Source organism: Nymphaea colorata, chromosome 1 (genome assembly GCF_008831285.2).
Source record: "Nymphaea colorata isolate Beijing-Zhang1983 chromosome 1, ASM883128v2, whole genome shotgun sequence".
In the NCBI taxonomy this organism is placed as follows: Eukaryota; Viridiplantae; Streptophyta; class Magnoliopsida; order Nymphaeales; family Nymphaeaceae; genus Nymphaea; species Nymphaea colorata.
The window spans coordinates 21,629,706-21,642,467 of record NC_045138.2 but is presented as its reverse complement, the minus strand read 5'-3'; the positions used below and the strand labels follow the sequence as shown (position 1 = coordinate 21,642,467).

Here is a 12,762-nt window from a genome sequence, read left to right as displayed (position 1 = left end):
GTAACAGATTGCCATGAATCTGCTCCAAGTTTTGGGTTAGATTTTTGAGACAGTAACAATGTGCTACTGTCGCAGACAACTCCTATGGGTTTGGAACATTTCTGTATCCTTCCACAGAAAGTACTTCGGCACTAACAAAACAATCAAAAGCCTCAGATTTTGACTGTAAACCAGACTAATTGAATCACATCCAACTGGCTCGTTTGACCAATAAAAACCTAATTGTAAAAGAGAGGGTAGGAGGGGGAGAAGGAGATATAAATTAAAGTAAACACAAAATTAAAACTACAAAGAACAGCAGTCTATCGCTAGCAATTGTTATTCAGTAGCAAACTATTCGACATTGTGCAACCAAAAACTGGCTCCCATCAATTATATTAATTTTTAACGAAGTTCCAGAGGAGCCACAAGTCCTCATTAAATTGCCTTGACTATGTCTTTTCGTCTTCACATGTGTGGTGTTAAATGTAGAAAATTTAAATGAGAAATCATGAAAATTGTAATATTCCAAGTATCGGCAGGACTTAAGAATAGTAAACTAATTTGAAAATTCTCAAGAGGCTTATATACTTTGCCGTACGTCTAAACGTCTAAGTATTCTAGTTCGTAATATTTTCGGGTGTGAATCAAAAGTAGCCACCTGCATTGGGCGTTAGTTTTAGCTTGGAATTTGGTCTTCATGTATTCAGCCGGACCAGTAACCGAATACATGAAGATGCATGTTGTTTAGGATGATCCGATTATAATATCTCAGAGACAGAATTAAGAACAATTTTATGTCATAATTCTTAAGAAATTTGAGGGACTAATATGTTGGTGCTTCATATTGTGAGGTATCTTGTTTCATATGTTTAAAGTGCAAAACAAAAGCGGTAATGAGGCAGATTCAAATTCGTTGGGCACCCGAGTTAGACTTGGGCGGCTCATGAAAGAACTTGAAAAAACCTGTTAGCAGTAGGACATCGTGAAAAGATGAAAAATATGATAACAAAATTAACATATCCACAAGAAAATGAAAACGGTGTGTTTTTTTTATCTTTGTACTTAAAAAGGCACATTTGCATTTTAACAAAAAGTCATTTTGGTAATAAAACTGGAAACCAAATAAATGATGAAATATTTAAAAGAGAGTCTTATTTTGACGAGAGAGAGAAAGACACATCTGGTACAACTATGTCTGTGAGATAAACTTTCTAACTAATTTGGAATAAGAGACATCGTAACTTTCCAAGTAATGTTACATTCAAATGATTTACGGGATCACTGCGCACGTAAACACAAGGGCAAATTCATAGCTTCTAAACCAAATGAAAAAAAAAGCTGTTGAATTAAGTGAGGCGTGCCATTTAAGAATTAAGGGAGGGCATACTAGTAACCAATGATCTCAGCCTTCGATTTTTTTTTTTTTTTTTTTCAGATAGGCGGTTGGAAGAAAAAAGAAGAGAAAAAGTTGTGAATTAATAAGAGAACCAAAATGCCCCAATTAAACTAGAATTTAAGGGACTCTTACATGTACTGCTTGATAGTCTTTCTAGATGAAGTATTAATAGAAGTGCAGTTGATAAATTACTCTTTTGAATATGAATCTAGAACTACAAATGGATGGGATGGGATAGTTCAGGATACAGAAACTTAACCAAGACGGAATGTAGTTGGATTTATGATGTAGACTTTTGATATTTGAGACATTCTGAAACTTTTGACAATTATAAAATCTTGTATATATGTATGTGCGAATTAATAAACCAATCCAAAGTCCCAATTCTTTTCCGAAGTTTATGAAAAAAAAAAAAAACTTGAGGTTTAAGCAGGTTAGTAAATCACACCAACGTGGACAAATTAATTTTTATGTAGACAAAGAAAAAATGATCAATTATGCCAACATCGGTATTGGCATCATGTAAATGAAACATGCAGTGTTTGGGCCAAATACAATGATATATATAAAAATCTGTCACTAAAAGCAGTCGGCATAAGAGCGTAAAGAACGTTTTATGGCGTAAAAACAGTTCATAACACTTTTAGTAAAGGTTTATGATAGTTTCACTGATGGATCTCTAATTTTTAACTATCTAGCAACCTCATTTAACAGATTCGGCAGATTTGAACCCTCATCTGTGAAATAAACTATTATAAAAGCTTTTTTGCATACGAAGGAAAGAAAATAAAATGAATCATTAAATATTCATGTTTGTTTAGCTATGTAAAGGAAATGAAAGGATAGGAAAAGTTTTAGTTTTGTTCATAAATAATGACCTTTAACACCCCAAAATTCTTCTTCTTCATATTCTCTTGTTGTCCTAATACCATTGACAAGGCTGTTTAAGGTGCTTGGGTTGTTTTCACTGGGGGCATTTGCTGCTTTGGAATTTTGATTCAAGAATGAAAAAAAAATCATAATCATAAGGACTCTTCAAATTGGAATGGAATCAAAATTTCAGGTTTCAGTTTCCTAATTCTGAAAACAAAATAGGACGTGTGTATAATAATTTTAGTTTCTTAAAAAATGAGCATTTTGATTCTAAAATTCCATGACTCTGGATATATCAAGTGCCCCTTAATGTTTCGTCAATAACGGCATGAAGACAGAGAAAGGTAGTTTTGTCTCTAGCTTCTTCACACCTTGTAGACAAACCCAGGAGCTCGTCACTGTTTCGTGGCTTGCCTGTTCCAACAAATTTTGCTTTCTGAAAAGAAGAACAAAGGGGAAGGAATTATCTTCAGGCTGGCAAAATTCTTCAATCTCTTTCGACAGTCTAGTCTGGAAACTGAATATTCTTGTTGCCATATCCTAGAGTCAACTAGTCCATGACTTTCTTTTGTACAAAGAAATGAGGACCTCAAGATTCCCCCGTCAATCCTTTACGAGACACAGAGGTTCCATTAAAACTGGGTGAGGTCTAGATTTTGATTTTGTACATTTCCTTTAGATTTAGAAGCTATATTTACATCGGTTTCAGAGTTCTTCTCTCTGTTTTGATAAATACAACTGTCTGTCTTGTTGGTATCCTCCTCATTTGGTGATCTACCCACTTCCAATGTTCGATAAATGCGTATGGTAACTCCTGGATCCTTCGTTAATTGGTGGCTTTATCAGGGTTCTCCTCTTTCATAGTCATTGAGATCAGTAGCCAGAAAAGTTACTTCCTATCAAAACTTTACGGCATTTTGATATTGTATAACGAACCATGTGAGCAGTTATGAATGTCCCAAATGATAATTTCAAGTGGTAAATTTGCACTCGATTAACCAACCATGTGAACACTTATGAATGTCCCAAAAAATGGTAACTTTAAACTAGAGATCTTCTTTCTTCTCTTAGGGCTTTATAAGCTTGATACAAAATTACGAAAATACCCTTCATGATAAAGAGTAAGCACCTCTCTGTTATAAGGACAAAAGTGAGTTTAAGAAGGATGAAAGTAACCCTCATCACACAGTCCGGTGTCCAAGGTGGAACGCGGGACTGAGTGTTCGGGCCAACTTGCATTGTTGTTCTATTTTGTGGGGGATCCAGTTGTTTGCACCGGAGTGTACACGCAACAAATGTACACCAATCACAAAAGAAGTGGGCAGGGGTATTTTATGTTTTTTTTTTAAGAAATGTATATTTTAGATTAACTTTTTCCATAACGAATTTTTCTCCGTTTAAAAACCTTCTTTTTTAAATTTTCTTAGAGATATTTTGGTTATTACATACCCATGTGCAAAACTTTATGGTGTGCACGTAACCTGTTTCATATTTTGTAATGTCAGTTGTGTTTGATTTGCTAACAAAATCAAATTTTGTTTAGCTAATAAGCACGAATAAAATGAAGAGAAGAAAACACCGTCCAATGCTGGTGAAGCTCATCTTCATCAGGCCAGCGGATTCTTAACTTTGTTTAATAACCTAGTTTTGACAGGAATATTCTTGCCATCCAGGGTCAACTAGTCACTTACTTTCTTTTGTAAAAAGAAATGAGGAGATGTTGACGAGCGAGCTCTTTATATATCGCTTAGTTTTGCCTTCTTCATCACAAGAAATTAAGATCGATCTTTCTTGCTTAATTCTCCACTTTTCTATGGTAGTTTGGTATACAAGTTTGTATTGCTTGGTTTAGACAAGTATCCTGCCCCTGATAACTGACCCTATGGAGGCCATGACCCAAAGAAATGCCGGAACATCGGAAATAGCGAATGAGGAGGAGATGCGGGTGGCGGAAAACCTCACATGGGTAGTCGACTTAAAGGAAAAACTCGAGTCAAGTGATCCATCTGAATATGCCTCAAAGTGGGGTAATTTTTCCGTCTACAAATGGCCGAACGACCTTGCCGCTGCATCAGGCGTGTCCAGGTACCGCACTCCTTGCATGGCATCCTTTGGTCCCTACCACCATGGGGAGGAGCACCTGCAGCCCATGGAGCATCACAAGGAGAGAGCTCTCCATAGGATCCTCAACAGAAGTGTGCGCCCGCGTCCACTCTCTCGTTTCGTTGCCTCGCTGAAGCGTATACAACAAGAACTCTGGGACAGCTATGACAATCTCTATTCAAACTTGTCAATGGATTCATTTCTAAGAATGATGTTGCTCGATGGCTGTTTCATACTTGAGCTCCTACGCACCAGAGACCCAAATCAAGGCGGTCCGGCGCTTTATGATCCTGTATTCAGCCCAAATGGGAAGCTCTCATATTCTGTCATTCAGCATGACATGTTGCTGATAGAAAACCAAATCCCTCTTCCTGTTCTAATACAGTTGCTCAAGGTCGAGGCAAGCAACATGGAGAGCCCGCCAAACGTGAACCACAATGAATATCTTAATTCCTTGATTTTTAGGCATTATGGGTTCGAAAACTCTCAGCTTGGTGGACCTAGTTTGCATATTCTAGATGTGTACAGGAGGCGCCTAATAACTGGTGGCGCAATGGAAGAAGATAGACCCCATTTAGCAGAAGGATTTATCAGATCTGTTTGGTCGCAATGTCAACTATGTATGCATGTCGTCCACAAGGGACTTTGGCATCTTTGCCTCGCCATTCCCATCTTCATCTTTAGGCTTTTGACCAGACCAATTCCTGAACCTGGATATGTGCGATCTGCAACGAGATTTCATGAAGCAGGAATTGAGTTCAGGAAGAGAACTGATAGTGGGCTAGAAATCACTTTTGATCAAGGAAATGGGGTGCTCACTCTTCCATACATCGACATGGATGACTACACGGCACCGATCTATATGAACCTGATTGCGTTCGAGCGGATGCACCTAAATCCATCAGAACTTCATAAGGTAACGACATATATAGCCTTCATGTACAATTTGATAGACACTGCCGAGGACGTGAGCCTGCTGAGCTCTCAAGGGGTCCTAAGGAACCAACTTGGGAGCGATGAGGATGCTGCCGCAGTCTTCAACAACTTGGCCGATGGCATTACATATTGGCCAGACGACGATCTCCAGGAGCAATTGCGGGCCTATGTTGCCTCCGACTGGAATGCAGCAAGAGCAAATTTGAAGCACCACTACTTCAAGAACCCGTGGTCAATTCTCTCTGTGTTTGCTGCCATAGTCTTGCTAATTTTAACATTTTTTGTGGCGGTGTTTGCTGTGTTGGAGTATGCAAGGCATCGCAAGTGATGTCCCACCTGCCTAATTCATGCCCCTCTAAGGATTGCTACCATGAAAAAAAATACAAGTAAAAAAAAAAAAGGATTGAAGGACTTCTTCAGTGAGTGTATCGTGGCTATTAAGTGAAGATTAATAATGTTTGAGTGATTGGAGTCTGGCTTTTAATTTATTTAAATTATGATTTTTGTGAGTAAAAAGTTGGATTGTTGCACTATATAGTGCAAGTGATTGTCCTTGTAATGCATGAGTGGTTATTGGAAGCTTTATAATATTGTTACTTCATCTCTGTTGACAAAATGAGTCGAGGCCTCTTTCTACCAAATATATACCGCTATGTTAATTATATATAACAAACCGTCACCGACTTTTAATCCCGACACTTCGCCGGAACTTTTAATTCTGATACAATATTGACCGGAGATAGGTCTGTCTTGCTATATAAGAAAGAACAAATCAATATGAAAATAAGGCAGCAAATCATGGGAACAAACAAACACAATACTAAGTGGTTGCTCATTCAGAAGTGGAGCCAGGGGGAAGGGTTGCGTTAGAAGTGCAATCACCTCATGAACAGCAGGACAACAGTCTAACAAGCAAATTTTTCCCCAAGAAGATCTATCACAGAATAATTCTTTAAAGCTAGATGCCGAGAGTATTTCCTCTAGATTTTAGGGGCTCAAATCCAATCAAACATTTCAATTCAAGAAAACGATTAAGAACACCAACTAGCATACCATATATATGCTTCAAGAAATATCCAATTTCAAAATCATTTTGACTAACTTCTATACAGTTGCTTTTGAGTTCTGATAGAGTGATAGCTTTTATGGTGATACTCACTCTCTTGGACACCGACAACTTTTGGAAGACATATACTGTTATACGTCAACCGGCATACCAAACAAATCAATTATCATAACTATTAGATTTGAATCATAACCATTGGTCAAGGAATCATCGATTCGTTTGCAAAGTTTACTATTCCTACAATCTGTATATACTACGTAAAATGATTTTTTGAAAGTTGATAATTGTTGAAGATAATTGCTGCTGATTAAAATCAGGATGAGATGACTTGTAGCTCATTATCTCATTGTCTCAAAATCTCTTCCATAAATGAAGTCTCATGTAAAGTGTGATCTTGAATATCCTTGCAATCTCATTTTTTAAATTATGTAAAGTGTTGTAATGTGTGTACATATTCTCCATTCCAGTATAATGAAAACCCGTAAGAAAATACTACTTTTAAGTGTTCTCCCTTTCCACCGTGTGCACTTCTCCTCATGGTATCGGAGCATTAATGCTATGGCTGAAGAAATGAAAGTGGGGAATCAAAAAATATGGACGAAGTGACTCCAACGTCGATTAAAATCAAGTAACATCGAACACTTTCTCTATTCATCATTCTGACAATCTAGGCAATGTCCTTGTATCTCAGCTCCTTATTGGTTGTAACCATGCAACTTGGAGTAAAGCCATGTCAATGGCTCTTTTAGTAAAAAATAAATTGGAATTTGCTAATGGTTCACTGACTGACCTAAGAAAGATCACCCTGATTGTGGTATATGAGTCCATTTCAATAATATGGTTTTATCTTGCCTCTTGAATTCTATTTCTAAGAATATATCTAATAGTCTAAGAATATATCTAATAGTGTTATCTATGCTACTAAAGCTAGTGAAGTACAGAAAGACTTGTGGTATCGTTTCACTCAAAGTTTGACACCGAGAACTTATCAGATTCAATCTTCCATTGTTTGATTGCAGCAGAATACACTTTTCGTTGATGCCTATTAGTAATTGAATCCTTGTGGGGATGAATTCAGTGGCGGAGCTAGTGTGGACAACACCACTCCATAAAATTTACTTTATAAATATATAAATATACATATATATATAATTAATTTTCAGTTTCTTATTTATCAGTGCTCCTTAAAGTTTGACATTTAAACTTAGAGTGTCCCTTAAATCAGAAAATTCAGGTTCTCCACTGGATGAAATAAGTTCTTATTCTATTGCATGTGTGGTATTATAAAAGCATATTTAGATCACATTCAAAGATCAGAAATGGTTATTCAATTTTTGATGGGGCCTGAATGATACATATATGTTAATACATGGTCAAATTTTGTTGCTTGAATTATTACCGAATATTGCCAAGGTCTATACTCTTAATATTGTAGGAGGAAAAGCAACATGAGACCCGATTTTCAGCCGCATAATGAGATTCAACAAATGTTATGGTAGCCATACACAATGGACAATGGCCATGATCAGTCTAAAGTGCCTCGTAGAGAAAACACAACTGGTATCAGCAGAATTGTTTCCAAAGAAGCAGATCCAGTCACCCAATTTGTAGTTATTGCAAAAGGATGGGCCATATAAAGGAGAAATGCTGCAAATTGATAGGGCATCCACCTGCTCACTTAGCTCTATTATATGAACTTCAAACTATTGATTGTGATTGCAACATCTTATGATATGAAATCCTCTAATCATCTTATTATCCACTGGCAGTCCAAACTCCAAACCCCTCAAGTAGTAGACATCAAGGCTAAGAATGTGGCTCAGGCGGTATCATAAAATCATGTCACTCGTAAAGAACCAGTCGGCCTCTCAGTTAACTCTGCAGTATATACCTTTCGCTTCTATTCCTTCGACCTTATCTTTATTCAAATCAAGATTTAAATCCAAATGGATGTTCTCAACAACAAGGATTAGTTTACAGTCAAACGTTTGCACCAAAATTGTCACAGTTCTAACTCTTATAATAGTTGCAACGACACTTGATTAGATATTGTTCCAAATGGATGTCAATTACACATTTTTGCATGGTGATTTACACAAAGATGTTTGTATGAAAATACCGCAATATTATGATAAACATGAGGAGGAGAACATAACGGGATCTCCCCACTAGGTTTTGAGGAGCATGACTGCACGGCCTGGGCCTCATTACAATTATATATATATAGATATAATATAATTAATAATAACAATAAATTATATATAATATTTAAATAAAATAATATTATAAATAAATTATCGAGCCAAATCTCTAACTCCAATAACTGTTACCGGCCCAGTTATCATAGTGGGGAGTTCCTGGTAAAATAGATAAGATGGAAAGAACAGCTCGTAAAAAAAAAAAAAAAAAAAAAAAGCTTCCCACGAGGTAATGATCGCTCGAAAGAACAGTCAAATAATCAGAAAAATGAGAAAAAAAAATTAACATTGGGAGGGGAAGAATGCGAGTGGAGTTCCTCGTACCAAAAAAAGAAAAAGAAAAAAAGCTCGTAAAAATCACTGTTCATTAGGAGGTGATAATCACTAGAAAGCGCAGTCAAATAATCAGAAAAATGAGAAAAAAATAAGATTGGGCGGGGAAGAGGTTGGACCGCTCCCGCGCGGGTTTTCTTCCATCGGAAGCTAATGTTTCAAAAAGTTCCATCAAAACAAGCCAGAATAAAGACGTCCTGCTTTGCCGCTGTACACCCGTCTCCTCGGTTCCTTTGCTGTCTCCCCTTTTCCCCATTCAACCGCCTGAACAACTTCTAGTTGTTCATCGTTCATCTCGTTGGTGGTACCCAAGCGGCATAAGAAAGCGTTGGTAGTGGCCTTACACTTCCATCGGCGTGGTTGGGAGAGAGACAGAGCGAGATGGATGCTGGATGCTCGGGGACCAAAAGAGATTGGGAGGGAACCGTCTGGGCGAAACTTGGTGTGTAAATCTTTCTATCCTTCTCTTTCTCGTAACCTTTGGTGAAACCTTGTCATCCATTTTTGTTATTTTATCTCTCTCTCTCTCTCTCTCTCTCTGTCTTGTTGTGATCGGTACCATAAAATTTGAATGGCAGGATGTTTTCATAGAGTAACGAAGCTTAATGTCGACGTTCGTTCTTGTGATTTAATGCATACGGAAGAATACATGCGTACCTTACCTCCCCTTTTTCAAGTCACTTCCTTGGACATTTGCTTGTAAACACAAGCTTTGTAACTGAGCCCGTTAGTTGATAAGTCCTTGAGCTTGATTCTATTTGAATTTTAGAGTACTCTTCGTCTGCTTCAAGCGGTGCATATGTTTCTGAAGTATGGTGCTGTATCTGAAAATCCCAAACCAACCAAGAATCGCAGAACACACCGACGTTTAGCTCGTAGTAATGGGATCTTGGATGTTAAAAGACAAAAAGGAAGTGCAAGCGGTGCATTTGTTTCTGAAGTATGGTGCTGTAGTTGAAAATCCCAAACCAACCAAGAATCGCAGAACACAGCGACATTTAGCTGGTAGTAATGGGATCTTGGATGTTAAAAGACAAAAAGGAAGTGCCCAATAACAAGTAGGCATTCTCTAAGACAAGTGGCTACATGGAAAACACTGCAATTAGAGTGGGCTTTATAAAATTTCACGAAGTTTTACAAGATAACATATTTGGGGTCATAGTTTATCAATATATAAAAATAAGGAACGTGCCAAAAATTCATAGCTAATTAACGTTACAGGGTTTGGGGAGTTCAGTTAGCTAATCATAGTATAAAAGATAAATGGAGACACTTTATTATTTGTTTTTTAGCTTTCCCTTGTTTATGCGGAAGGAGTGGTAGATCTGTTTGGGAGGATCTCCCTGGCTAATGAGAATATGGATTAGCTTTAAAATAGTGGAAACGAAACCCTTTTAATTGGATAGCAGTCTTGGATGTTTGCTGTTCAATTGATTGGTAGAATTGGGTACTAGAAATCAGGAAAATGCAAATCTAAAATGGGACTATGGATGAAACCTGGAATCATGTTTCTATGTTTTGTACTAATAAGAAAAAAATAAGATTTTCCATCTTGGCTTCCTGCAGGTAGATGGCTGTCTTCACAAGTGGAATAGATAATAATTATTTGTGTTGCCACTCTGTGGGAATGAGAACATGTGAGGTTCACTAATCTATCCATGCCATTTCATGTGTTCACTGTCCATTGACTGTGTAGTTGGCCATTGAGATTAGGTTATTCAATAATAGATGAAACTAGTGCAGTGTGAGTGGAGGGCTTCGCCGATAATATTGAAGGATATACACACTTCTTGCCAGGTTTGGATGGAGTCCTCAAGGAAAGATGTTGTTTGGCTGTTGAATAGGGTTCTAAATGGTAGAAATCGTGGCATTCAAATCACGTGGAAGTTAATTTTGACTTTCAGATTTAGCTTCTTTCATTTTTAGGAGCAAATACTACTGTTTCATTCATTTTACCTTGCTAGACTTATGTGTCATTTGTTATTAGAGTCTGGAAGGATAAAACAGACATGTTTTCTGTATTACATGGGGAGCCTGTCATGGTGTCATCCTTTTTTTTTCCTTGACGTGGTAGATGTGTGCCTAACCTCATCTGGCCTATAAAAAATATGACAAAAATGAAAAATTGTAATGGAAAATTTTGCATTTTGAAGTAAATAAATACCAAAAGATGCAAAACAGGTATGACACAGGTGCGTCAGATTTAAAGTACCCATGTGACACAGATGGACAGTGTGTATCATTAGTGCGGTAGTTTCATTTCATTAGTTATGGAACCACATATGTAGCATTTTGTAAGTAATAGTGGAAGAGTGGGTTATCAAGAATATGGGGACAACAGCAAAGGTAAAAAATGAATGCAGCACAACAAGTGCAGCTACAAATCACAAATAAAAACTGTTTTAGCATGATTATTTTTTCTATACATCTATGATGCCAATCCTAGTAAATGTTTATCAGAGATGAAGATGTATGAGTCTCTTGTTTGAATGATCAATGAACTGAAATCCCTCGTAAAGCCATTACTAGAATGGCACATTTGATTGTTTAGTATTAGATTTTGCATTTCCATAGTGCCAAATGACTTTTACTTTGGTATTCTGCTAAGATACCAAATGAACTAGCGCTATTTAACCAAGATGTTATCAACCACTGAATCTGCACATACAAATGTTTCTTCTTTTTATTTCCTTCTCTTTATTCCTTATGCAGTTTTCTTTGCAGATTTTTTCATGCAGTATATTTTTTGCCTGCTTGTCCAACGGATAACCACAAACAAAACTCTCTCTCTCTCTCTTGCATTTTGTTCTTATGTTCTTGAGGATCTTAAATCTATTCATTGCAGTGCCGTCTAATTCAAGCCTGCTGGAGATTGATATCAAGTCTAATGAGATGATTATTTGTTCTGCAACATCACTTGCTTCACTTGATAAAGAGTATTGGTGTAAAATAATGACAAGGGACTTCAGTTCTGCCACTGTTCATAACATAAGGTTTAACATTACATTCAGATTTCATTTTTAGTTTTGAAAAGATGTATTGAACAAAACTGTGGTTGTGCTTATAAATTATGACGTGTATATATTCTTTTGGGTCCAATAATACAGGATTTGCATGTGCATCTTACTACATTGCTTCAAACTATAATTGGTGATAAGTTGATGTAGCTTCTTGTAGATGCCAGCAACTTGATCTGATTTTTTAATGACAATGGTTGAACATGCTCAGCTTCTAAACTTTTCACAGTATGCTGATCCAATTTTACATGTTTCTGACTTGCTGTAATGCAGTCACAATATGTTATTTTACTTCTATTTTGCTGATACCTGCGATGTGCTTAAGCACAAACAACAATATTTGATTTTCAAACACTTCCGCAGATGGTCACCAGTCGCTGCCGCTGCCTTTTTTTTTTTCTCCTGTTACATTTAATAATAGAAAAAATTGGAATTTTAATTTAGTAAGTCAGTGGGTGTTATAACACTCCTGACTGACGCCATTTCTCTGGGTTGAAATGCAAGGCCTTTTGTTGTAGAAAAAATTTGTGAGACTTTCTCTTGAGGTATACATGCTTTTGACATAATTCAGCCTTCCTCTCTTGAACTTAAAAATATCTCAATTAGTTCTGGTCTCAACGATATTAAGTATCCAAGAAAGTTCCTTGGCAGTCTTCATGTCTCATTCATTATGCTTGTCTTGTTATTTCTCCAAGACTTGTCTCTCCCATCACTCTCAAGATTCAGTTTTTCCTCCAGTTTTTGGGGACTTGGGTTTAACTTTGGATTTGGATGCACTTGCATAACCCCATAGATATTGCACCTTGAAGACCTAAGCTTCTTGATTTTTGGCTTGCACAAGATAATGTTTTGAACATT

At 37.0% G+C, this 12,762-nt stretch overlaps 2 protein-coding genes across 2 annotated transcripts in view; both read left to right on the top strand.

Moving 5' to 3' along the window:
* The first annotated feature begins 4,142 nt into the window (after positions 1-4,142).
* On the top strand, positions 4,143-5,632 carry LOC116264657 (putative UPF0481 protein At3g02645). The gene has a single exon (XM_031645031.1). It carries the CDS (start codon positions 4,143-4,145, stop codon positions 5,616-5,618), a length of 1,476 nt encoding a protein of 491 aa, XP_031500891.1. The 3' UTR covers positions 5,619-5,632.
* Positions 5,633-8,981: 3,349 nt separating this feature from the next.
* Positions 8,982-12,762, top strand: part of LOC116245746 (uncharacterized) — a 41,713-nt gene continuing 37,932 nt past the window's right edge. The window contains exons 1-2 of the mRNA XM_031617270.2: positions 8,982-9,329; positions 11,733-11,880. Coding sequence (XP_031473130.1) covers positions 9,269-9,329; positions 11,733-11,880 — 209 coding nt within the window. The 5' untranslated portion in view covers positions 8,982-9,268. The remainder of the gene's footprint in view (positions 9,330-11,732; positions 11,881-12,762) is intronic.

What these genes read in the sequence shown, in the direction of transcription:
- LOC116264657 (XM_031645031.1), top strand. Translation starts at nt 4,143, where the DNA reads ATGACCCAAAGAAATGCCGGAACATCGGAAATAGCGAATGAGGAGGAG.